Raw genomic sequence first — 23,084 nt, 5'->3', positions numbered from 1 at the left:
AGAGACGTGCATTGACCCCAGGCATGAAGGCTTTAGGGTTCTAGGGTGGCAAAGTGAGAGGGAAATAAATTTATTTTGCAGGCAACCTGCAAAAAAACCTTCCTGAAGCCACCCGAGGGGCAGGTCTGGCCTTCTCTGTCTGGGCTGTCAACTTTTCAACAAAAATCTGCAAATTGGTGTCAGGCTAGGTCTGGAAATTCCTGATGAATATGGGAAATAGCTCCAGCTGGAATTTGAAATTTCTATTTTTCTCCCAAGTATGTGCCTCAAAATGAATTGCTGAGGTTAAGTTTTCCTTAAAAAGGGAGGTGGGGAGGGAGCGACTTGAAGTCCTTCAGCCAGAAGAATGCCGCTGGTACAGCGGGGTTAGTAAGGACCGCAGGGATCACTCTGAAGTCAGCCAAAATACATTTTTCCCCCCAGTGTAATCCCTAAAGCACAGGCTGGTTCTCACAGCCGTGAGGCTGGCACGCAGCGTTTCACATCTGCGGCTCTGTGCGTCTCCTGGCAGGGAAGGAACATCTCCATCCTTGTGGTGGAGCTGGGGAATGTGGGCGAGGGGTGAAGCTGCCTCAGAGCTCGGGGATGTTCTTTATTGATTTTTTTTTCTGCATTTCTCGGGACTTTGGTTTGGGTTTTGCTGTCTTCAGAGCCATGATTTTGATGGCAGCTTCCCTTGGGTAGCAGGCGGTGTGTGGGGCTAACGAGGCAGGCTGAGCGAGCCGGCGTCCTGCAAAGGCACCTGGCACAGGGAAACCTTCGGTGTGACAAAGTGACATTATGAACACTTCTCTGAGTCCTGGAACAGGTCAATTAAAGGGCTGGGTTCTGCCTTGGGAATGCCGCACTCCGTTCCTGGGTGTGCAGGGGCTGAGCGAGGCGCGCTGAGGAGCGCTGCTACAGGGTCATTAACGTGCTATTAAAAGGTCATTAAAGGGGTTCTGAAGTTGGATCCCGTGAGCTTTGCGTGAGCAGGTTTTAAATGACTTCTGTGCGTTTCTTTCCTCGCTGGAGCTTTATGAATATTTTAATGATGAGAGTGGAGAAAAAAAAAAAAAAAAAGAAAGAGAGAAAGAGAAAAGAAAGATTTGGGCGAGAGAACCAGGAGGGAGACAAAGGCTGAAGCCTCTCGTGCTGTTGGTGCTGCCTGCGGGGTACCCATCTCTGTGGCCACCTGCAGCTCGTGGGATGCTGAAGCATCCTGCTCAGACCTGCTGTGATTGAGCGCTGGAGGTCCACGATGCATCCCCACCTTGCAGGAGAAGCCCTTAAGCTGCTAAATGTGCTTTGAGGGGAAAAACAAACAAAAAAAAAAAAAAACAACAACAAAAAAAAAACTCTTTTTGTGGGTCTTTCTAATAAGTGGATCAGGAACTGGCCCACATTAAGCTGTTTTCTGAATCTTTATTACTGGTTTCATTTTAACACCCTGTTCATGCTTTTCCCCTGCAAGTGAGTGGACTTCTGGGACTCCTACACCTTATGTAATAAAAGTGCTGTTAATTTTCTTCCACAGCTCCACTGGTTTTAATTGTAACCTCCCACGTTAGCTGTAAGAACCCATGTGTTGGCTGTATACATTACTTAATTCACTGCTGGCCTGCCTCACGGTCGGGGTTGTGGCTGTGTCTCAGCGGCTGGGAGGACTTCAAATCCAGCCGAGAAGGTTCTTCCAGAGGGAAGGTGTTTCTCCTAATTCAGCCACAGGTGTTGATCATAAAGGAGTAATTAAGCAGGAGACCTCCTGTGCCTTATTCTTTGTAGGAGTCAGATCAAAAAGTGCTCGGTCTCACACTGTGTTATGGCTGCTGATCCATACATGATGCTGATCGCATCAGTAGCTGGTGCCTGACCCAAAGCCAGGTGGTTGCAGCCTCTCCGAGGCATTAAAGCGATGCCCGAAGGAGCTGCCCAGGCTGTCCCCAGTAACGCTGTGCCGGCCTGCATCCCACCCAGCCCTTCGTTTCAGACGTGGGAGCTCCTTGCCTTGCAGCTCCCTGCACCTCCCAAGCCAAACATGTGCAGACGTGGCCGTGGATCCCACCCGGCACGTTTTACACACACGGGCTGGTATTTCCGCCCATCTCCCTCTCCCCCTGCACGGCCCCTTCGCAGGGAACAGCGTCAGCCCTCGCTCGTGACCTTGACCCCCAAACCTCGCCTCCCCTCCTCCCGAAACAAGGAGCATCTGGCATGCACGTGCCTGCCTGCTGGCAGAGCTGCGCCGGTGCTGCACAGGCGTTTGCCCTGCTCGTCCTTTTGGGATGTGTTTGCAGCCCCACAGCGGTGCTTGCTTATGGCTCGGTGGCTGCTAGGGGGACATAGGTCCTTGGGAGTGGCCCCCCGGGAGGTGGGTGTCTCAGGCACCCTTTCAAGGTGTTCAGGAAAAGTTTCCTCCAGTGAAAGGGTCTGGTGGCTGTGCTGGAAGTTATCAAGGGTTTGACTGTCGTAGGGCAAGGGGTGCTTCAAAATGACTCCAGATGTTAGGAGCCAGCCAGATCTCCTCTGGTGCACGGCTGGCTCCCAGCCAGGGAGCTTGGTGGGAGCTCTTTTAGGGGCCCTTTGGAAGGAGGAATCAGCTCGTCCTGGTGAATCCCCCATGGTTGTGTGCTCTGAGACCACCACAGACACCCAGACGTCCTGTCTCTGGCACAGCCTTGTCCTCTCCTGCCCAGACGTGGGGAAGGGGAGCAGCCCTTCTTCCTGGGCTTTATCCAGGTGCTGGGGACCATTCACCCCTCTGCAGAGGGGGGCAGTCCCCGAGCATCTCCTAAGAGCTTCCCTTTCAGGTGGTTCACTGTAGCCATGAGATCGCCTCCAAATTCTCCTCCAAACCTTGGCATTCAACCTCTGGCTTGGACCATCAACAGGCAGGTTTTCCAAGCTTTCCTCTCATGCTGTGAGGCTCAGGAAGGCTAACTGAAGAGACCCAGAGCTGTTCACGTGTCCAGTAGCTGGAACATTCAGTCTTTGTGTCAGGAAGTTGTGCTGTCTACCAAAGCCAGATCTTCAGAGCAAAGCAGCAGGTCTGAGGCCCCCGTGTCCACCCTGTGTAGTTTTTATATTTTTTACGTTGGACTGGATTTCCATTGCACTGGATGCTCTTCATGTTTGGAACATTAAATGTCCTCCAGAGCATTTCTGCTGGCTTATTGTTGCCAGAAAGGCATCCGTTTGTGTGGTCCAAGACTACTCTGCAATGCCATCTAAAGCGCACTAAGTGTAGATGACCGAGGTGTTCACAGCAAAATGCATTCCTGATCCTAATTAAAATAACTTGTGCATGAGTTTTTTTATTTGCTGTGCTTATTTTCCACCTTCAGCAAGAGCTTTCCTGTGCAGGAGCAGGCTGTGAACACGTTAGCATGGACTAACATTTTCCAAAGCGAGCCATTCGCAGAGGAGATGTGAAGGGTGCTGGCTACACACTTGTGTCTTTACAAAGGAGGTGCGAGGCTGGCAGGGCTGATTTTCAGCCTTCATTATGTGTTTTTTTTTCCAGACTTGTGGATCTCCAACCCAACAGTGGTGCCCTGGCCTCTGGGCTTGTTGCTGCTTGTGGCTGGGACTTGCAGTGTTGCCGGGCGTGTGGCTGCAGGCGTGCTCCTTGCACACGCAGCCCATGCAGACAAGCACCAGCTTTGCTCGGCCCCTGCTGCCCCCGTCCCACTGAAATTACAGCAGGGCCCAGGCTGAGCAGGCAGGGGAGCCAGAATGGAGATGGAATAGGATGGGGAGTACTGAGATAAACGTCCTGATGGAGCAGCCAGAGCCCGGCTGGCGTGGGACTGTCCTCGCTCCTTCCCCGTGCTTGGAGAGGGCTTGAGACAGCCCCGTTAATTGCTCATTTGTTCTGTCTGCTCTCCTTCTTAATACCAGCCTATAAATATTGCTGTGGAGAGCGTGGGTTGATGTGGTTCAAGTTCAAGGTTGCGAGCAGCATGGAGAAGGCTTCTTCTTATTGGGGTTGTGCATGGGTTGGTGCATGGCCCTGCCCCTCTACAGGAGTTGAAAGCCCTGAAGAAAGAGATGGGCAGCAAGGTTTCAAGGTTTTCTTTTTTTCTTTTTTTTCTTTTTTTTTTTTCTTTCTTTTTTTTAACTTAAAGGGATGCTTGTTGCTTTGCCTGGATAAATGAGTGGATTTTTCTTCTCATCTCAAACCTGAAAGTGGGTTAAGCACGTAGGAGAGCAGTTGCCTCTTTTTTTTCTTTTTTTTTGTTTTGTTTTTTCTGTTTTTTTTTTTTTTTATAGCCTGTAACATCACCAGTTGCCATACCAAAGACGGCACAGGAACTGCTTGCTCTGAGTGTGGTGTGATGATCAGGAGACTGCTGACATCTCCGGGTGGTGATGGCTGTGGTGTTCAAAGCGATGCCCTGGGTTTGTTGCTTTTGCAGCTCCCACAGAGCAGAACCAAGCTTCATCAGGAGCTCCTCAAGGACCCCCACACCCCAACAAGGATTTCACTTTAGCTTGGCCAAAAAACATGCACGTGCTGCTGTGCTCCCATGCCACGGAGCTCTCAGGGCCTTCACCTGGACAGGTTCTTGTGCCTCTTCCCCGTGCCCTTCACCTGTGGCTTTCTGAAAGAAAGTCAGGGCCCGTTGCTGCTCCGGGGGGGGTTAGCACCCAACTCGCCCAGTGCCAGGGAAGCTCAGTTCCAGTAACAGCCCATCCCTTACTGGTGCTGCCAGCAGCACTGTGCTCTTGGGACTGTGGCTGAGCCAGCTCACAGCACCACAAGGCAGCAATGGAGGAGAGTGGCTCTTGAAACATAGGAATTGGGCAGTTTAGGGAGAAGAGGCATTTGACCCCGGTTTTCCCACATTTTATGGCAGTGTTCTGGTCTCTGGGACATGGCAGGAGGGGAACAGCTCCACTGACTTTGCATGTCTGGAATTTGGCCCTCTATTTTTCAGATATGATGTTGGACGACAATGACTGGGTGTTTGGAGATGAGCTGATTCCTTAAAGCATTTGTTTTGCTGCAGGTATGGTAAGAAAGCATAGCAGCTCGAGACAAATGGACTTCCTACATTATTTTTTGTTTCCTTCGAATCCAAACTAGGGAGAGAAAAAAAAAAAAAAAAAAAAAAAAGAAAAGAAAGGAGAAAACAAAATTATTTATTTATTTATTTTATGTAGGCCTGACAGAGCACTGGATTGTGCCGCAAAGGCTGGGAGTGCTGCTGCAAAGCCAGCATGAGCGATTGCTGCAGCAGCCTCCAGGACACTTATCCTGTTCTTGGGGATCGAGCTCACCCTGTCTGGGCTGTGCTCGCAGCAACCCGCACGCTGCTCTGCCCATAAACCTACCGGGTAGTGCTGGGGACAGGCAGCAAGATGTTCTCTGCCCTTAGAGCTGCAGGTGCTGAGACCAAGTGTGAGCACCCCGTGGTGTGTGCAGCACGCCGGCCTCGGGGAGGAATTTGTTCTGTCCTCGTAGAGCTGTTCCTTATCAGGGCTTTTTGGGGAGAGCTGTGCTGTGGCAGGGGGTCTGCAGAGCTCCTGAGAGAGCTGTGGAGAGGGATTGGGAACTGTAGGAGATGTAGATCCAGTGGGGTCCCTGTTTTTGGCTGCCCTCCTCCCTTGGGAGCACGCAGCTTGCCCGGGCAGGGTGTAGGGTGCCTCTGGATGCCCGTGTCTGTGCCACGGGTCTGGGCATCCTCAGCACAGCTCCAGGAAGGAACTGGTGGAGCCCAGGGCAGCAAGCAGGGCTGCATTGCCCCGCTCAGCTGCAGGTGCTGGACGTGGGCACCAACCCTGCCAGGCCCAGGAGGCGTGCGAAGGTGTCGGGGCTCGCCTGTCCCACGGGGACGCTGTGAGGGTGTCCCCAGGTGCCCGCCAGCCCCACTCCACCCCAACACGCCCCGATAAATGTGCTGGCAATGCCCTGAGCTTGTGCCACGCCATTTTCCTCCTGTCTGCCTTCCTCATCCTGCTCGCAGTTTGCCCACAGGGGCTGGGCCGTGTTGGTGAGACCTTGGCCTGGCTTTGGTGCTGCTGGCCCCGGGTTATTGGGGTGGACGACCCTTCAGCAGCTGCCAAAGCATGGAGCCACTGGAGCTAAACGTGAAAACCCCCAGATCCGCAGTTCGGTGGGGCTGTCTCACTCTCTGGCACTATGATACAAGGCCAGGTGGCAAGGATTACTTTTCACAAACTGAGAACATTTTAATGTCTCAGAAAAAGAAACCTTGAAACCTTGCAGCAGAAGGAGTTCTCCCACTGCGATGCTGGATGCAGTACGTGGTTAAAAAAAAAATCCTGGCAGTTTTGGAGCACTCTGTGATACATTGCTGCAGTTTAGTGAACCCTTCTTTTTCAGCCTGGGAAATCAGCCCATGGCTCCAGCTTTCCTCCTTCCTCTTAATAGTCAGACAAGGCAGCAGGGCAGTGATCACTTTGGTGAAGCTGGAGAGATGGCAGGCTGGGTTATGGGCCAAGCGGGCTTTGGGCTGAAGGAGTTCTGGTGCCTTCCAACCTGTATGTGTCTAAAAAGAAGGTAATTTGTGTGGTCCTGATCACAGGAGAGTCAGCTCAGTGTGTTGTACTGAGCCATTACAGCAGCTTGGTTTTGTGTATTTTACAAAGAAATTAGTTTATTTTTTTTTTGTTTCTTTGTTTTTGTTTTGGTTTGGTTGCAGTTGTTGGTTTGTTTTTTTTTTGAAATGTCCTGAAAAAAATCTCAGGTTTTAAACACAAAACTTCACTTTCAGTTTTAATCCAGCTGTCTGTGTTTGAGTTAACTACAGTTAACTTGCACAGAATAAAAGAAAATATGAAAGAGGCAAATCATCCCCACAGACAGAGCCCCGCATGAGGCTGACTCAAAATGACTCACTTTTTCTTTTTTTTAACTTTTTTTTTTTTTTTTTTTTTTTAATAGACATACTGGGGAAGTTTTCTGCTTGACACCAATTCCTTTCCAGCAATTTCATTCAACCCTGAGACCTCCCCCACATCCCAAATCCAGGATTTTCTCAGTGTCATCTGCTTGGGTCTGCAGTGTGCAGGTGTGAGCATGGGTGGCCCGAGCCACCTCAGCTTTACTTGCGATGAGTAATGAAGGCCTGAAAGCCTTTTTTTTTGGTGGGATATTTTTTTCTTTAGGTTCTTCTGCATAACAAACTCACTTTTCTCCTCAGGAAATTTTCTAGGAGATGGAGAGAAAACTTTATTTGATCTGGGAGGTGCAGATCAGTGGGTAGGGGATGCTCCAGCGCAGCCTTGGAGGTGGTGGATGCAGGAGCAGGCATGGACCAGCCCGTGGGCAGGATGATGACTCTGAGCTTTGGGGAGAAAAGAGGGATGGAGAACTTAAAATCCAGCAAAGGGCTTTTGCATAACTGCTGATGGTTGCAGAGTTCAGCCCATGCCCATGTGCTGAGCATGCCTGCTGTGGGATCTCACCTGTAAATGATTGCAGGAGCTGCCTTGGTCCCCATGGAGCATCCGTGCCCATCCTCACCCTAGCCTGCAGCCCCTCTCTGGTCCAGGATCTGCTCTTGGTGAGCCAGGCTCAGCCTCAGGACCTTGGGTGGACGTGGTGGATGGGAGAGCTGATGGAAAAGGGGCACATCCAGCACAGCTGGGGGCATGCCTGGATGGCACGGGGGCTCTGACATCTCCCAGCTGGCGTCCGGCACCTCCATGGGGCATCCGATGGGTGTCCAGCCCCTGCAAGCAGCCCACGTCCATGAGCCTTGAAGGCTCGCAGGCACCCAAATGTGCAGAAATACCTTGGGGGAGGGAATTGGGGTGGAGAGGGGAGCAGCTCTGAGTAATGCTGAGCATAAAGAGCTCGGGGAAGCATTCAGGAGTTCCGTAAAGGTGGAAACCGCAACAGTTCCACAGTTTGTGCAAGAAAGTTGGCAGCCGCGGGTGTGGAGTGAATCACGAACGTGCACATGTTTTGCCCGAGGTGAAAATTGGAGTGCTTTTTGGCTGTGAAATGTCAGCTTGTTAGTCTGGGAAATGTTCCTTTTCTGGTTTTTCTCTGCATCGCTCTGAGCTGTTTGCAGGGAGCGGCGTGCGCAGGGCTGGGAGGGCTGGGCTGGTGCAGGGGCCCCGCACGCCTCCCTCTCCTTCCTCCCCCTTTTCCTGGGGTCCCCCAGGCCTAAAGATGCATGGGGTCAAGGTTAGGACCTCCAGAATATTTGTCCCTATCAAATGAACTTTAACATCAGGACAGATCGTGGCGCTTTGCGGGGAGCTCATTTATCTCCAGACTAAGTGCAGCCTGGCAGGTTGTATTTGAGCCGAGGTGAACCACGTCAAAAAGGGGAAAACTTGGCCTTGTTGAGTGAAGACGTGGCTGGGAAAGCTTCCCCATGTTAGGACAGGTTCAGACAGAGGCAGCACCTTTGCCAGATGTTTGTGCAATGGGGAATCTCTTGCGTTAGACCTTGTGCTCTTGAGAAACGCAGGTGGGAGGGAGCTGCTTTCCCTGCCTCTGGTCTCCTGCGAGCTCAAGATCTGTTGGGAGGTTGTTGGGAAATGGCTGCAGCCTGCTTCTGGCTGCTTCAGGATCCTTGCCCGTCTCCCAGCTCACAGGGATGTGATAACACAGTGCCTCCGTGGTGAGGAGGGAGTGACCCGAGCCAAGCCTTTACAATGGCAAGATATGATTGCTTCCTGAGTGAAGTCACCGGCTCTTATCACACCTGGAAAATTAAGTTATCTGACTCCCTGCCCTTCCCCAGCCAATTAGCCTTCAGGGCTGTTGATAAAGCACATGGGGCACAAAAACACAGAGACCCAGCAGGGGCAGAGACCCTGGCTCCTTGTGGGGAGGCCGGTCCCATCCTGCTGCTCCGTGCTCCCCGCGGTGCTGAGTTGCTCCTTCCCTCCTGCCCGCTCTGAGTCAGGCAGCAGGGCTCTGCAGAGGACAGCTTCCTGACAGGCTTATTATGTTTATCATGTTCACGTTTCAACTTGCCCATAAAATGATCTTAGTGTTGATTTTTGGTTGTATTGCTTACAGACCCTCCTGGGTAGGCAGCAGTGCCCCTGATTTACTGGAAGACTCCCTCCCCGGGATGTTTCTGTCCCAGGACAATTTAGTCTCCATTATTTGGTAGGAGAAGGATGTTCTTTCTCCACCTGTCCAGAGAAATGCAACTGCCACTACCTTCTTCTAATGGGTTGGCAATGTGCCATGAATAATGACAGTCAGCATGTTGTCGTGGTCGTCATCTTCATCATCGCTGCCTCGAAGGTGCAGTCGGGGCAGGCTGTGGGATCCTGCCCTGCCTCCTCTGCTAAGAGAGACCTGGGTGCTAGATCCCCTTCTGGGCGCACAAAAGGCAAAGGCCACAGAAAGATGCTTTCTGGGCACCTTTGGCTTACGTGGAGGTTGCCCCTTTTGCTTGCTCTTCTCCAGCCCTGCTGGAGACTCCTGCTGCTTGGGTCTGCTGGGAGCTCAGCTCAAGGTGAAACTCAGCCAGGTTACAATAAATGTCTTCTGATGTTATTTTTATTTTATTTGCTGCAATGAAGGAAGCGCCATTGGTTTGGCCAGTGCAAGGACTGAATTGTGGGGCTGCTGGGGTCAAAAGCTGCAGCTCTGACTGCTGCACGTGGAGACAGAGCCCTGCCTGGCACACGGGGCTTCAAGAAAGCAGGGAGCATGGGCACAGGAGAAGGCAGGCAGAAAGGGAGCCGTGCTTTTGGGTGCCATGGTCTGAGCTGATGGGGCAGCCCCGGTGTTGGGACGTGAAGTCCCCAGGGTCTGGACACACAAAGGATGTTTTGCTGCCATGCTGCAGGAATCCATGGTGCGCCGGGTGGCTGCTGGCACAGGTCAGGCTCCTCCTGGTGCCTTCCTGCAGTGACTAAGAGCTGGGTGCACCGCCCGAGGTCTGCCCTGCCTCGCACATCTCGGCGATATCAGGTTTAAGGTTCCTTCTCGGCCTCGGGTGGCGTTACAGGGAAGTTTATCAGCGCTGTTACATTAACCCAAAGGGACTGACTCATCACCAGAAGGAGCAGGGGATTCGCAGGACGACCTGGTCTGGTTGTTGAAATGAGAGTCCCGGGATGGGAGGCTGGGCAGCCCTGGTGCTATTCTTCAGGCTGTAATCTCTCCCAGATGTGCAGGTCTGCAGCAGGAGATAAAGCTAACCCGGCCGTTTCCCTCATTACTTGAGACACTCCAAACGTTGCTGAAATAAGAGCTCTGGCGGAGGCTCTGCCAGGCATTAAACAACCAGCCTGCTGCAGGGGAGGCAAAGCTGCAGCAGTGCTTGTGAGATGACTTCCAGGAGTGAAGAAGGTGACCGAGGTGTTTCGGAAGTAGCCATTTCCCATCAAAGAGCTGCTCCATCCCCAAACGCTGAAATCACATTTCCTTTTGTAAGAAACCTTTCCTGCAGACACTTTGTGTACACTGACGTTGTCATTTGCAACCCTACAAAACAAACAGAGGGAGATGCCTGGAGAGCTGGTGCTGGACACAAGCCCCCAGAGTGTGATGATTTGCAGAACTTGCTGTTAAATTACTTTGACAATGAAGCAGCAAACAGGAGGTTATTTACTAGGGACAGTGAGGGCCAACATTTCTGGGACTTGTCACACAAGTTTTACTAGCACGTTTTTGACTTGGTTTTAAATTAATCACACAGATTCCTCTGCATAAGCACTGTAGACCAATTCAAATCTGGTTTGTGCTGATTCACTGTAATTCAGTAATTAAGTTTAATTGCTGTAAAGCAGACTTGAACTGATTGAAGAGTGGCTGTGTGGGGATTTGCACAGGTTTAAATGAAATCCGTTTAAAAATTCCCCTCTAGCTAAACCTTATTAAGCCTTTAATATAGATAAAACATCGGTTCCACAGGGTTTGGCTTCAGTGAAATGAGGGTTTGAGCTCAACCCAACGGCATCTGCTGTTGGTGCTCCAGGAGGGACGGGGCCTGGGGGCACAGAGCAGAGCAAGCAGGGGTTGGGGTACGTGGGGAGCAGGGGACGGGAGGGGAGGTTCAGGGCTGGGTGAAGTGTGACACCCCAGGGTGCTTCCTGGAGACCAGGAGCTTTGGTTTGAGGTCAGGAACTTTGGTCCTCAGGAAGGAGATTGTTGAGGAGCTCTGTGGGATGGAGTCAGAGAAGGGTTTGGGTTGGAGGGGACCTTAAAGCTCATCCTGTTCCAACCCCTGTCATGGGCAGGGCCCCCTGCCCCCAGCCCCATCCAGCCTGGCCTTGGGCACTGCCAGGGATGAGGCACCCACAGCTTCTCAGGAAACCCGTGCCAAGGTCTCACCACCCTCTGAGTCAAGAATTTCCTCCTTATATCTAATCTAAACCTACCCTCTTTCAGTTTAAAGCCATTACCCGTTGTCCTATCACTTCACTCCCTGACAAAGAGTCCCTCCCCACCTTTTCTGTAGCACCCTTTAGGCACTGGGAGGTCTCAATAAGGTCTCCCCAGAGCCTTCTCTTCTCCAGGCTGATGTCTGGTGGGAAGGTCAGAAGTGGTTTCTTTTCTGTTGCTTTCTTATTTAAAAAAAAAAAAAAAAAAAAAAAAAAAAAAAAAAGCAAATGTGGCCACCAAATCCTGCAGAGCAGCCAGCCGCGGTGAGCTTTCCTCCCCTGCCCTCCCCTCCTTCCCTGTATCTTGTTCAAAAGGTTCCTGAACTCCCCGAACCACCAGGACATTGATTTGCTCCGCGTTTGCTTGTGCATGAGGATTTGAGGTGATAAGATCCGAGAGAAGAAGAGGATGGTGAAGCTGAAGGCTGCCGTGCCCACCGAGCCTGCTTCCCTGCTCCTGTGGCCTCCTGGTGTCATGGTCCTCTCTGTGGGTTTAACACGTCCCAGCTCTTCCTCTCCTGTTGCTCTTCTCCAGAAAGCTCTTGTGCAGCCTCTCTGCTTCTGCCTCTTGGCCTCCTTTTGCTCATGGCCAGCGTGTCCTCGCTTGGGGTCACCCCGTGTCCCCAGCAGCCCTTCCTCCTCCCCAGGCTTTGTCCCCAAAGCCCCATCCCCGTCCCTCTGGAGGTGCAGGAACAAAGCAGCAGCAGCACACCTGCGGATCTGTGTAATGAGCTGAGAAACCGCCTGTGCCCGGGTTTTCCTGCCCAAACAATGTGTGCAGCTAGCTTGTCTTCCGAAAAGATTTCCCTGACATTTCTGTCCTCTCCATGGGCGGCTGGTTGGAGGCTTTCACTCTTCCACTGAGTAGCTACGAGGATGTCCAGGAGCAGCGCGCTCTTTCTTTTTCTTCCTGCCTTGGCTCTGCCCCCTCCAGCTTGCAGCCACTGAGTCAAAACCAAATCCTCTGCACTCCCCAGAGCAGGAGGAGCTTTAATCCCATTGCATAACCTCTGAGTGGACATAAAGCACCGTCAGCTTAAACCTCCTCTCCCATGGCTCGTGTAGTACTTACAAAGAAATTGTTGGGTGACCGGGGAACTGGACACAGCAGGAAAGCAGCGTGGTGCAGGAGGTGACACGGATGGCTGCTGTGTACATTTTTTGTTGTTGTTGTTACAAATAATGGTAGGAGAGGAAGAAATGGGAAGAGCTGCCAAAGGGTTATGTCCTGTAGATGTAGTACTGCCAAGCTGTCCTTGTGGAGTGTGTGTGCAGTCATCAGGAAAGTCTAAAATAATATAAAGATGCCCTTTCATATCCTTTTTTTTTTTTCCTTTGCTGTAGCAATTGATGTTTTAGCAGGTCATCTGTATGCAGGTTTTTATGAAATCAGGGAAAGGAAGGAGTTTGTGCATGGAAATGGAGCTCTGCATGGACGAGGGCTGCCCCCAGGTGTGTGCCCCGCAGCAGCCCCCGGTTGGACTGGAGGCACCAGCACAAACCTTGCACTGAGTGAAATGGAAACACCGAGGGGTGGAGGAGCACCGGTGCTCTGGGAGGGCCGTCTTGTTTTGGGTCTGTGGTTATTGGCTATGAGTGTGCCAAGGGGGTGAGGTCAGGGGTGTGAGGTGCCAGGAAACCCTTACCCTGGTAAAAAAGGCCACTTTTTCCATCCTTTAATGCACAGAATCTTTATTTTTATTAAGTTCTAGTGATGTACAGACGTCTCCAATTTTGTTTGGAAACATTGCTGAAGTGCACAGACTGTGAGCCTGCTTCCAGGGGTATTTCCCTCAGGCTCTGCTCCCCATGCAGCAAGCACAGGGCCCTCCTGTGGGGCTGTCCCCAGGACTTGTCCAACCCCGTTAGTTCACACCCCAAGCAGTGCCGCCCTCCCAGGGAAGTGATGGGTCTGACAGATGCTGTTAGGAGTTCTCCCAGGGCTTCAATTATGTTTTACATAAAAAACCACCCTTTTTTCCCCTTGCTTCCCCACTCTGGGGAGAACTTCAACCTGAGTAGACGTTTTTCTGGCCCTACCACCCGAACCATAGCACTGGGATGGGGTGGGACAGGACCAGGGGTGGCCTCCAGAGCGCAAATGGGCCGTAATGGACCTGAGCAGCCTCACCTGGGACCTCCACCCACACCCCTGCCCCAGAGCCCATTTAAGCTCCGTTTTGGGTGCTCAGCCCTTCCCCGAGCCATGGTGCAGGGTGCTTGCCTGCAGCCCTGCCTCTGGTTGTGCTCCCTGCATGGGCCTCATGCTGCAGGTAATTGTCTCCCAGTAGGACCCCTTGTCTGCATGCCTCCTCTCCTGCCTTTCCTCTCTCTCAGGTGGATTTTGCTCCACCCAAACTCGTAGCCCCATTTTCAGACCCACTTCTGGCCCCCTCTCCTCTTGCAGGTGACTGGGAGCACTGGTGGTGCAGGTGCATTGGCCAGATCCCTTGTACCAGTGTAGGGGCACACTCAGACCCTTTGCCTCTAAACATCCTGGCCTTCCTATCCCAAAAATGCTGGTGCTTTCTGTGTGCTTTTCTGTATCAGAGATGGAATTTGTTCCTAACTTCTCAGAGTGATGGGGCAAAGACTTTACTCCCTATTTCTATGTGTTTTTTCTAAGTCATTTCATTTCAAGTCAGGGATGCATGCTTTGATTTAGATTTACTGAATAGCTTCCTTTTTTGAAAACACAAAAAATCATAGTTTTTGAAATAGCCATTTCTTTAAGGGCATGGATGTGCCCAGTGAAGGTGGGTGCAGTAATATTGGTCCCAGGCCTGCTGCTGATAACCAGAGGCTGCGTCCTCTGCTGCTGGGCTTTGCAAGGCTGTGCTGGCTCCCTCCCCTTGGCATTGCTGGGACAATGGAGCTGAAACACGAGGTCCCTGTGGCTGTGTCCCTTGGTGCAGCTTCTGGGCTTGTGGAGGCAGAGCCTTGTGGCACAGCACCAGGCAGTGTGGTTTTTTAGTGATGGTTATGATTCAACAGCTCCGTGGGGTAAGAGCTTCATGCAGGCACCCTGATTCCTGCAGAGTGCTGTGCCGTGGCAGTGTTCCCTATCCTAGGGAGCAATTATCACAAAATGCACTTTGTGCCCTTGTGGCCATTGGGTAACATCAGTGTGGGGCTCCCTTTGGCTCAGGATGGTGTGTTTTGGGCTCTGGCTTCATGGTTGGTGCTTGTGCCCTGCACAAATCCCCCTGGCACTGGGCTGCCTGTGAAGGTCCCTGCACTGTGTCAGGTGCTGTTTGACAGCAGCTGCCAAGCTCCAGCGATCCCCTTTCCAGCACAAAACGACCCTCCTGCAGGCTTTTGGTTTGAGGTCAAATAGGAAAGACGTTGTTTTGCCTGCAGGATATGTCCTGGAGGTGAGACGTGGGGAGCCTTGCCTGGGGCCGTGGCACCGGCTGCGTGGGGTGGCCAGTCCCTGCCTGCAGCCGTGCCTCACTGCATCCTCTGCATCCACCAGCCTGCATTAATCTGCTCCCAGGAAGGCTGTGACCCCGATCTGGTGACTCAGACCTGCAGCTGAGCTTTGCTTCCATGGTAATCCCCGTCCTTGAGAAGCAGCACGTCTGTTCCCAGGGGGTAAGGCAAAGAGAGAAAACAAACCTGCTCTGAAACGTAATGCAAATCTGCAATGCTCCTGTAAAGAGCAGAAACCCAGCAGTGTCAGGATGGAGAGCGACCCTTGGTGAATCCTGGGGAGAAGCTGCAAGCAGAAGCTTCAGTGCTGAGGGTGGCTGACCATGAGGTGTAAGGGGCAGCCCTGTGCACGTTGTCTGGTGCTATGAGCTGTGGCTGCCCCACGGGATGCTCTTCAAAGTGTCTGCGGCAGGTTGGCTCCGGCTGAGGTTTTGCTGGCTTGTGCAGCGTGGGGGTTTTGCTGCAGGCATTTCTGAGGCCACGGCAGTGCAGAAATCAGCTGGATTAAGCTAAAATAAACAAAAGGAGAGCTGCTTCTGGAGGGCACGGAGGGGCATGCACGTGGAAGAGCCGTGGTATGGAGGTGGCCAAGCAGGAGAAGGGCATCTGCTCAGCAGCCTGCCCAGCTCTGCAGGAGGACAGGTGTCTGAGGGGCTCCTCGCTTGTCTCAGTGCTTCTCTGGGCTCCTGGGGGAAGTCAGGGAGAGGAGGAGAGCGGTGCTTGGGGCACCCCAGGGTGTGAGTGGTGGCTCCCTGGGGACCAGGGTGGCCTGTCCTCCTCCTACTTGCTCATGGTCATGGTGTGGGGCACCCAGATCATGGGAGAGGTTTTTCTGCTGCTCTCTTTAGGAGAGCACCAAGCACGGGCTTAACATTACCCTGCGTGTGTGTGTTTCCATGGTACACTGCTAATTTTCGCACGTGCTCAAGGCACACGTAAAGCCCGTACTCCCCAGGAGAGCTTCCATTTCACCACGCTGTTTATCACAGTATATCCTCAGCTGCAGCCTGGGTAGGGAGATCACCCGATGGGATCCCTTGGGTTCGCTCTGGTCTGCCTGCAACCACCAGCAGAGCCCAGCAGTGATGAGGACCTGGGGATGAAGCACACAGCTCCTGGCACATCCACAGCTGCCAGCAGCTGGGAAATCTCCCGGAGCTGCTTGGGAAGGAGAAGGGACAAACATCCCTCATCTTTTTCCCTCTGTCAGCTGTGTGAATTCCCAGATTATTTCCCAACCCTGCACACATGCATTGCTTCTGGTGCTGATGAACCCTGCAGGCTTGGCACCAGTTCAGTGCTCCTAACTGCTGCCCTCTCCAAGGAGCTCAGCCCTGCACCCTCTGGTCCTGCACAGTGTTTGTGAGGTTCCTGCTGCTGAAAATTGTTGCTGTGTGCTTGTGTTGCTTTGCTGAGAGCTGCCTGGGAGCACATCAGTGCTGTAACGGTGTGGGGAGCTGGGGAAACACCAGGTGGTGCCCCAAGCCACCAGGGATGGCCAAGGCACCCCTGCAGCACCCCCTTCCCTCCTCTTTTCCCTTGAAAAATCTTCCAAGGGCACTGTGGCAGGTCTGTTGGTGCCTGTACGGGATCAAAGCAGCTTTCTGCTCAGTCAACTTGTTATTTAGCAGAGCAGGGCTCTGTACAGCCCGTGTGTGCCAAGCTGGGCTGCAGCGTGCCCCAGGCAGTTCATCCACCCTGGAATAAATCTCACACCTCGTCTGCGGTGGGACCTGGAGGGGCTGCAGGGGCTGGCGACTCCCAGGTGGTGGCAGATGCTCGTGCAGATGGAACTGGCAGGAGTCCCACCCAGGAGGCCTCCTTTGGGCTCACCCAGGCCCTCCCAGGGATGGGGCTGAGGGCCTTGGGGACACGGCCCCCTCCTGTGGGGCTTGGACCATCCCTCCCTGCCCTGCAGGATATTGCTGAGAAGTGAGGGGCCTGGAGATGTCTCAGAGGTGGAAGCAGTGTGTCTGGGTAGAGCCAGGTGTCTGCTGTCCTTAATTTTTTTTATATTTTGGTTTTTTTGTTAATGGAGGGGAACAAGAAACCTTGTGGCTTTTAACAGCTTTTTCCCAGCTGTACGCTGCTTTAACGAATGAGCTTGGCAAGGAGTGTGTGCGCTCACCGAGGGAGGTAAAACTCCTCCTGAGACTGAAGCACTGGAGCTGCCAAGCAGCCCAGAGCAGGGCCTCTCACCAACTGAAACACCCGCGTGTTGGCAAGGCACTGCTCAGAGAGGGCTCCTCACCTGCTGGGGAAGGGGATTTGCGTGATGCACGGTTCCCCATGAGGCTCACACCTTGTAGCAGTGCCCTGCTTTGGGCAGAGGGGGGTCCCACAGCCTGCTGGGGCAGCTGCCTCTGGAAGGATGCAGAGGCTTCATCCCTCTGCCTTTATGCCATTTTTTTTGTTGGTAGTGGGCAAACTTCAACAAGGAGGCTTGGGAAAGGACTGAGCAGGATTTTGTGCACCCGGCTGAGCTGGGGCTTGTGCCCAAGTTCAACTTCATGGTCCTGAGCATCCCAATGGGATGGTCATAAGGATACCTCCCCTGCTGGGGTGGGACTGGCCCTTCGTGTCCGTGGTCTCAGAATGCATGTTGTATTTCAGAAATATCACCTGGCTGCTTCTGAGGCTATCTGAGTTGTTCATTTTGGCCTGAGCTGTTTGCTGAATTAGTGACCTGTGCCAATTCTCCTCAAATTTCCCTCTCACCCTGTTGGGGGTTCAGCTGTTGTCCATCTCCTGGGAAGAGCAACGAGCAGAGCCCCACCATGAAGGCAGCTCAGCTGCTGATTGTCTCTTTTCCCCATGCAGATGAAGTGAACTTGCTGGACAAAATGACCTCCCACGCGCAGGACCTCACCAATACTTCCTTCGGCTACGATGAGGCCAACTGCAGCGTCCTGGGGATCGGGCAGTACTCCACGCTCAGCATCCCTACGAGGGAGGCCTTTGGGGACAGGTGGGCTTCTGGAAGGGCAACGGGGCGGGGGGCAGCTCGGAATCACCCCGTGCATGCTTGTGGGTTTGAGGGCTGGCTGTAGGATCCCGTTCCACAAGATGAAGATAATTGCATCTCCTCCATAGTCTTGGCAGCTCTGTGCTTCCTCCCTTTCTTGTGCTCCTGTGGGTTGTGAGCAGGGGAGAAGCACAGTGCCCGACCATTTCCAGGAGGATGTTTTCTTGGTGTTCCCATCAGGAAAACCTCTCTGCTCCAGCACAGGACAGGAGAGGGAGAGGTCACAACCCCATCCTCCACCCCTGCCTAATGCCAAGGCACAGCAGCAACCAGGTCAGACCGGAGCTGTGCATGGCACGGGCTGGGCTTGCTTCCACTGTTACTGGAAGCAGCGAGAGAAGGCAGCACCGAGCTGCTGCTTGTGGCAGAGACGCTGCCCAACCCCAGCAGTGAGCAAGGCACGAGTCCTGGGGAAAATCGTGCACGGCCACGTGCTGAGATTGTGAGTGAGGCTGAGCATTAAGGTTGTGTGGGCAGTGCTAGTTTGGGGCTGGCTGCTCCTCTTTGAGCACCTGACCCTACAATCTGAAAGGCTGCTTGCTCTTGGCTTCTTACATTTTATTGTTACTGTTCGCACTGAGTTCCTTTGTGCCGTGACTCATTTTTTTGCCCTAAGCTGTCAGTCTGTGGTGACTCAGCCACTGCTGCAGGGTGCCAGAGGCCGCTTCTCCCCCCAGGTTTGCCGAGGAGCTGAGCGTGCTGCTGAGGCTCAGGTACTCGCTGAAGGAGGACACCAGCCTGGTGACCATCCTGAGCCACCGGAGCCGCGTGCTCTTCCAGATCCGGGTGAGCCCCTACGGCCTGGTCTTTGTCACCACGAGGAGGAGACACTATGAGTAAGTCCCAGCTCACCTGCTGTTTGCTGCATTTTTTTTCTTTGACTTAAAACTGGACACAGGAGTCCCAGTGGGGGCTTCGAGCAGTGCTGTTCCCATCCCAGCTCTGCTGAACCAGGGTCGTGTTCCTGTCCCCTCTGTCTGATGGTCCCTCAGACCTAACTCTGCTCCATCAAAACAATGCAGAAAACAAAACAAAAAGCAGAGGTTCAGATGCCCATGCTGGCAGACCATCTCACCAGCTAGTTCCCAGTCCAGAGTACCAAGAGGACTTGGCAGGAACGTGGGGCTCCTCCAGGCTGTTTATTACAGCCCTGGACTGTGTCCTGAACCTGCTGGTGACCGGCTGTAGCCCAGCACCATCCCTCAGGCTCCCTAGGTGACAACCCTGACCTCCTTCATAAGGACCCTGGTTGCTTTTCACCTGCTAAAAGCTGTTCGTAGAGCCAGGTGTGGTGGTTTCTGGTCTTGTGGAGCACCTCCCTTCCACTGAGGATGGATGCTGAGGGACCCTCGGAGCTGGTACGGGTGAAGTCCAGGTGAGACACATGAGCTGTCACACCCAAATTTTGTGTTTTGTCTCTTCCCAACCCCTCTGGGGAGCACAGGTTCCCAGTTTCCCTGCTCAGTGACGGGCGCTGGCACCGAGTGGCTCTCGGCATCTCCTCAGAGGGGCTGGAGCTGCACGTGGACTGCCGGCTGGTGGGGAGAGCGAGCTGGTCCGGCCACGTCGGGATGGGAGTGAGCACGGAGGGGTTGGTCGTCCTCGGGGGCCTGGTCGAGGCCTTCGAGATCCCCTTTGAGGTGAGAGCTGGGCAGGACTGGGTTTGGAGACGTGGTTTGCTTTAGCTGCGTGAGTCACAGAAAGGTTTGGGTTGGAGGGGACCTTAAAGCCCACCCCATTCCAACCCCTGCCACGGGCAGGGCCCCCAGCCCCCAGCCTCAAACAGCCTGGCCTTGGGCACTGCCAGGGATGGGGCACCCACAGCTCCTCGGGGCAGCCTGGGACAGGGCCTCAACGCCCTATGGATGAAGAATTCCTTCCTTACATCTAATTTAGCCTACCCTAAGTGGTCAAAGTGAGGTTGCAGCTCCACCTAAGAGCCCATTGCCCTCTCTTGCTGAAACCCACTGCCAATGTTCCCTGTTTGGGGATGAGCTGCGTGAAGGCTTTGAGATGTGCCAAGTGTTTGTGGTTGGGTCAGGGCAGCCATGCACACCTCTGGGTTAGTCTTTTCCTCTCATCCTTTGTGCCCATGGCTAGTGCCACGTACAGAAGTCATCTGTGCAGTCAGCATGCGAAGGATTTGGTGGGGAGCTTGTCTAAGGGTGACTGCCCAAAGCAGCCTGCGAAGAAGCCCTGGGAAGCTGGACACTCCCCTGACTTTTCCCTCTTCTCTGGAGGGAGCAGGAGGGTAAATTGTCTGTGTCTTCCCTCCAGGGTGCCCTACAGCAGCTGATCTTCGTGATGGGAGACCCAGCAGCCGCCAGCGAGCACTGCCACAGCTATGGCACAGCGTGCGCCCCCCGCCTCAGCCGCCTGCCGTCCCCGGGGGACCTCTCACCCGCATGGCCAGAGGTGTGGCTGAGGGCAGCTGCCAAATCCTGGGGGTGTTGGACCGGGCTCCTGTGTGGAGTAACCTGTTCCGAGTGCAAGGACCAAGCCAGGGGGTTAGGGGAGCCTGGAAGGACTCAGGTTTCTGCTCTGAGCTGAGATTTGAGGAGGTGGTGGTGGTGGTGGTGGTGGGTATGCCATCATCCAGACCCTCCCTTGAAGTCACAGATGGGCTTAGTGCAAAGGGGAGAATGAGTTAGAGGAAACGTTTTGGAGCCAAAGCTGGGTGTGTGCCTGACTGCCCAAGTGTTGAGCACAGGGAAGTTGTGCTCAGCCCTGGAGTAACGCTGCAGCTGCAGCTCCCTGCTGGGAGTGGGGCAGAGCTGGGACCAGGAGCTGTGCATCACTTCGAAGGTCTTGCTCACGTCCGGCAAGATTGCTGCATTGCATCAGCCTTTGGAAGGCTTTTCCCTCTATATCATCAATGGGAGTTTTGTGGGGTTTATTTTATCACTGTTCATCATCTTTTTTAAGAAATACATCTGTCTCCCCAAGCCTGGATCCCATAGTAAATTCCCAAGGCTAGAAAGCACCCAGACCTTCCTCAGGAGCCAGGAGGTTGCCCAAGGAGTGACTTCATCTCTTGGCCAGGTCTTGAAGTCCACTAAGACAGATTTTTGGTGGCATGAGGGCTCTTACCCTTAGCACCCAGTGGGCAGGCTGAAGTCTCAGGCCAGCAGGGCTTTGCAGCTGCCTGGACAAGGCTTGCTGAAGGCAAGTGCTTAATGGCAGGGTTTGCATCAGCCTCCTGTGGGTAATACCCTTCCCTGGGAATGCAGTGAGGGGCTGGAAAGGGCAGCGTCAGGGAGGGAGCTGGGTGCGGGATGGGAGATCTGCCCTGCTGGGTCCTGTCTGCCACTTCATCCCAGTGCCAGCAGCAGGGATGGCCGGGGCAGGTAATGCAGAGCAGTGAAAAGCGGCCCATGGTGGTGATCTGCCTGCTTCTAGGGAGACTGCTGAGTTCCCAGGATGCGTAACCCCCGGTCATCCCCCAAATAACCCCAGGCATGTCCCTGCTGACCGCCCTCAGGTGCTGGCTGGGGTGTTGTGAGGTAAATCAAGCTCCCTCCCTGCAGCTCAGAAATGAGGGCAAATCTCTGGTTTGGCAGGCTACAAGATCCATCTTACAGCCTGCGAGGATGGGATCCTCTCAACACGCTATTATTGCAATTAGTATTATTAATACTGCCCTGGGCTATAATGCCCATAACACTCACTGAATGGCTCCAGTGGCTTACCCAGCAGGGAGAAGATTTTATTTTCAGCTTCACTAAGTTGACTGCGAGTGGGAACGCCAGGGTGATTCCGCCCAAATCACACCAGTCCCCATCCCTCGTTGGCCTCCTCAGGGCTGATTAGCTTCGAAACCAAAACAAAGGAAACCGCAAAAGCCACCCAGGGACTCGAGAGGTTTAATGGGAAGCTGCTTGCTCCTCGCCATGACTGGCTGCTTCCCAGCGTGCGCTCCCGGGATGCTTCCCGTGCCAGAGCAGGCAGCGTGTGCTCAAATCCCAGTGCCAGCAATAACCACGCACTTACGTCGGTGCAGTTCTTGGGCAGTGATGTTTTTCCTCTTTCTCTCCAACTGTGCAGGTGCCAAAGGAAACCAACGAAATCTGGGATGCGTCTGCTCAGGTACGGCTCTCCTGCGCTGCGGCAGTGCTATGGGCAGGTTTGCTCCAGTGAGCTATCGGGTAAAAACTGAACACCCAGGCAGAGCTACAAGTTATGATTGTTTTATCTTTTTTTACAATATCTCGTGAATGTATCTCGACATGTATTGGAGCTGTTGGAAGCCAAGATGAGCTGAGGTGGCCTTCCTGAACTTGCACTGAGCTGAAGAGGTGTGGCTGGGTGGAGGTGTGACCAGGCATGGACCAGCTCACTGCATGCACAGTTTTTATGTGGACCTGCCTGCAGCTCGGGTTGTTTGGAGGGAAGCAAATGGTGAGGCTGGCAGGGCGGTGAGGTCTGTGCACGGTGTAAGCAGAAGCAGCTGGGTGACTGCTGCCACTGGTGCTGGCGCCTGCAGCACCCACCTGGCACGAGGTCGGACCGAGCCTCCTGCTCAGTGCCTTGCAGGGGGTGATGCTCACAGTGAGGCAAGCTGCAAAGTCTCTGTTTGTTTTACCTGGGATTTCTAGCCAAGATTTGTTGCTCAAGTTCATGCAAACAGACACCCGGAAGGGAAGCCTGCCAGCAAATGTGAATTGAGATATTTTTTTTGTATGTCTGAGCAATAGGGATTCCTTTCCACATTTCCCTCTCCCTCCCAGGTGCTGCTCTTTACCCTTGCCCATGGTCTCTGTTCTTGGTCTTGTCTGGCTTAATCTGCCTGGCTGCACCTCGCCAGCCCCCTGGTGTAAGCCAGGCTTTGTGTGGGGCCAAGTGGGCCTTGCAGCTGGGCTCATGCCCTGTGCTCTTGGGCTGAGCCCTGACCCGATATTGCAGCAGCAGGAAGGTTTATGGGTGAGCACACTGCTGTCCTGCTGGGTGTTGTGGGCAATGAAATGGTGAAACAAAATGGTGAAGCTGCTCGTCCCATCTGGAAAATGGTCTGTGCCTCACTGGGGCTGGTCCACGAGTCCTGGTCAGTGAGATGCTGTCGTGGTAGGGAACTGGTGACGTTTACAGGGGAAGGCTAACAAGATGCTGGGCTTGGGACGAGTTTGTTTCTCAAGCACTTAATCAGGACCAGAGACGCCTCAGGATCTTTGACGTTTGGATTTATTGAAAGAAAAAAAAAAAAGCACTATGAGCGTATCGCAGTTTGCACGTAATGAAGAGCAGATCGGCCCTGCTGCCGGGGCTGTGCAAAGCCGTGCTTGGGGTTGTGCTTTCTGTGCCTTTGTTCACTTAGAAGTAA

At 53.5% G+C, this 23,084-nt stretch overlaps 1 protein-coding gene across 1 annotated transcript in view; it reads left to right on the top strand.

Annotated features, from left to right (window-relative positions):
* LOC116496894 (collagen alpha-1(I) chain-like) overlaps positions 1 to 23,084 on the top strand; it is a 71,619-nt gene that overhangs the window by 9,900 nt on the left and 38,635 nt on the right. The window contains exons 2-5 of the mRNA XM_032200302.1: positions 17,563 to 17,710; positions 18,445 to 18,603; positions 19,212 to 19,407; positions 20,045 to 20,182. Of these exons, the coding sequence (XP_032056193.1) occupies positions 17,563 to 17,710; positions 18,445 to 18,603; positions 19,212 to 19,407; positions 20,045 to 20,182 (641 nt within the window). The remainder of the gene's footprint in view (positions 1 to 17,562; positions 17,711 to 18,444; positions 18,604 to 19,211; positions 19,408 to 20,044; positions 20,183 to 23,084) is intronic.

The sequence above is a fragment of the Aythya fuligula genome, chromosome 19, assembly GCF_009819795.1.
Source record: "Aythya fuligula isolate bAytFul2 chromosome 19, bAytFul2.pri, whole genome shotgun sequence".
In the NCBI taxonomy this organism is placed as follows: Eukaryota; Metazoa; Chordata; class Aves; order Anseriformes; family Anatidae; genus Aythya; species Aythya fuligula.
Note: the sequence above shows the minus strand (reverse complement) of the source record. Positions and strands in the feature narration are given on the sequence as shown.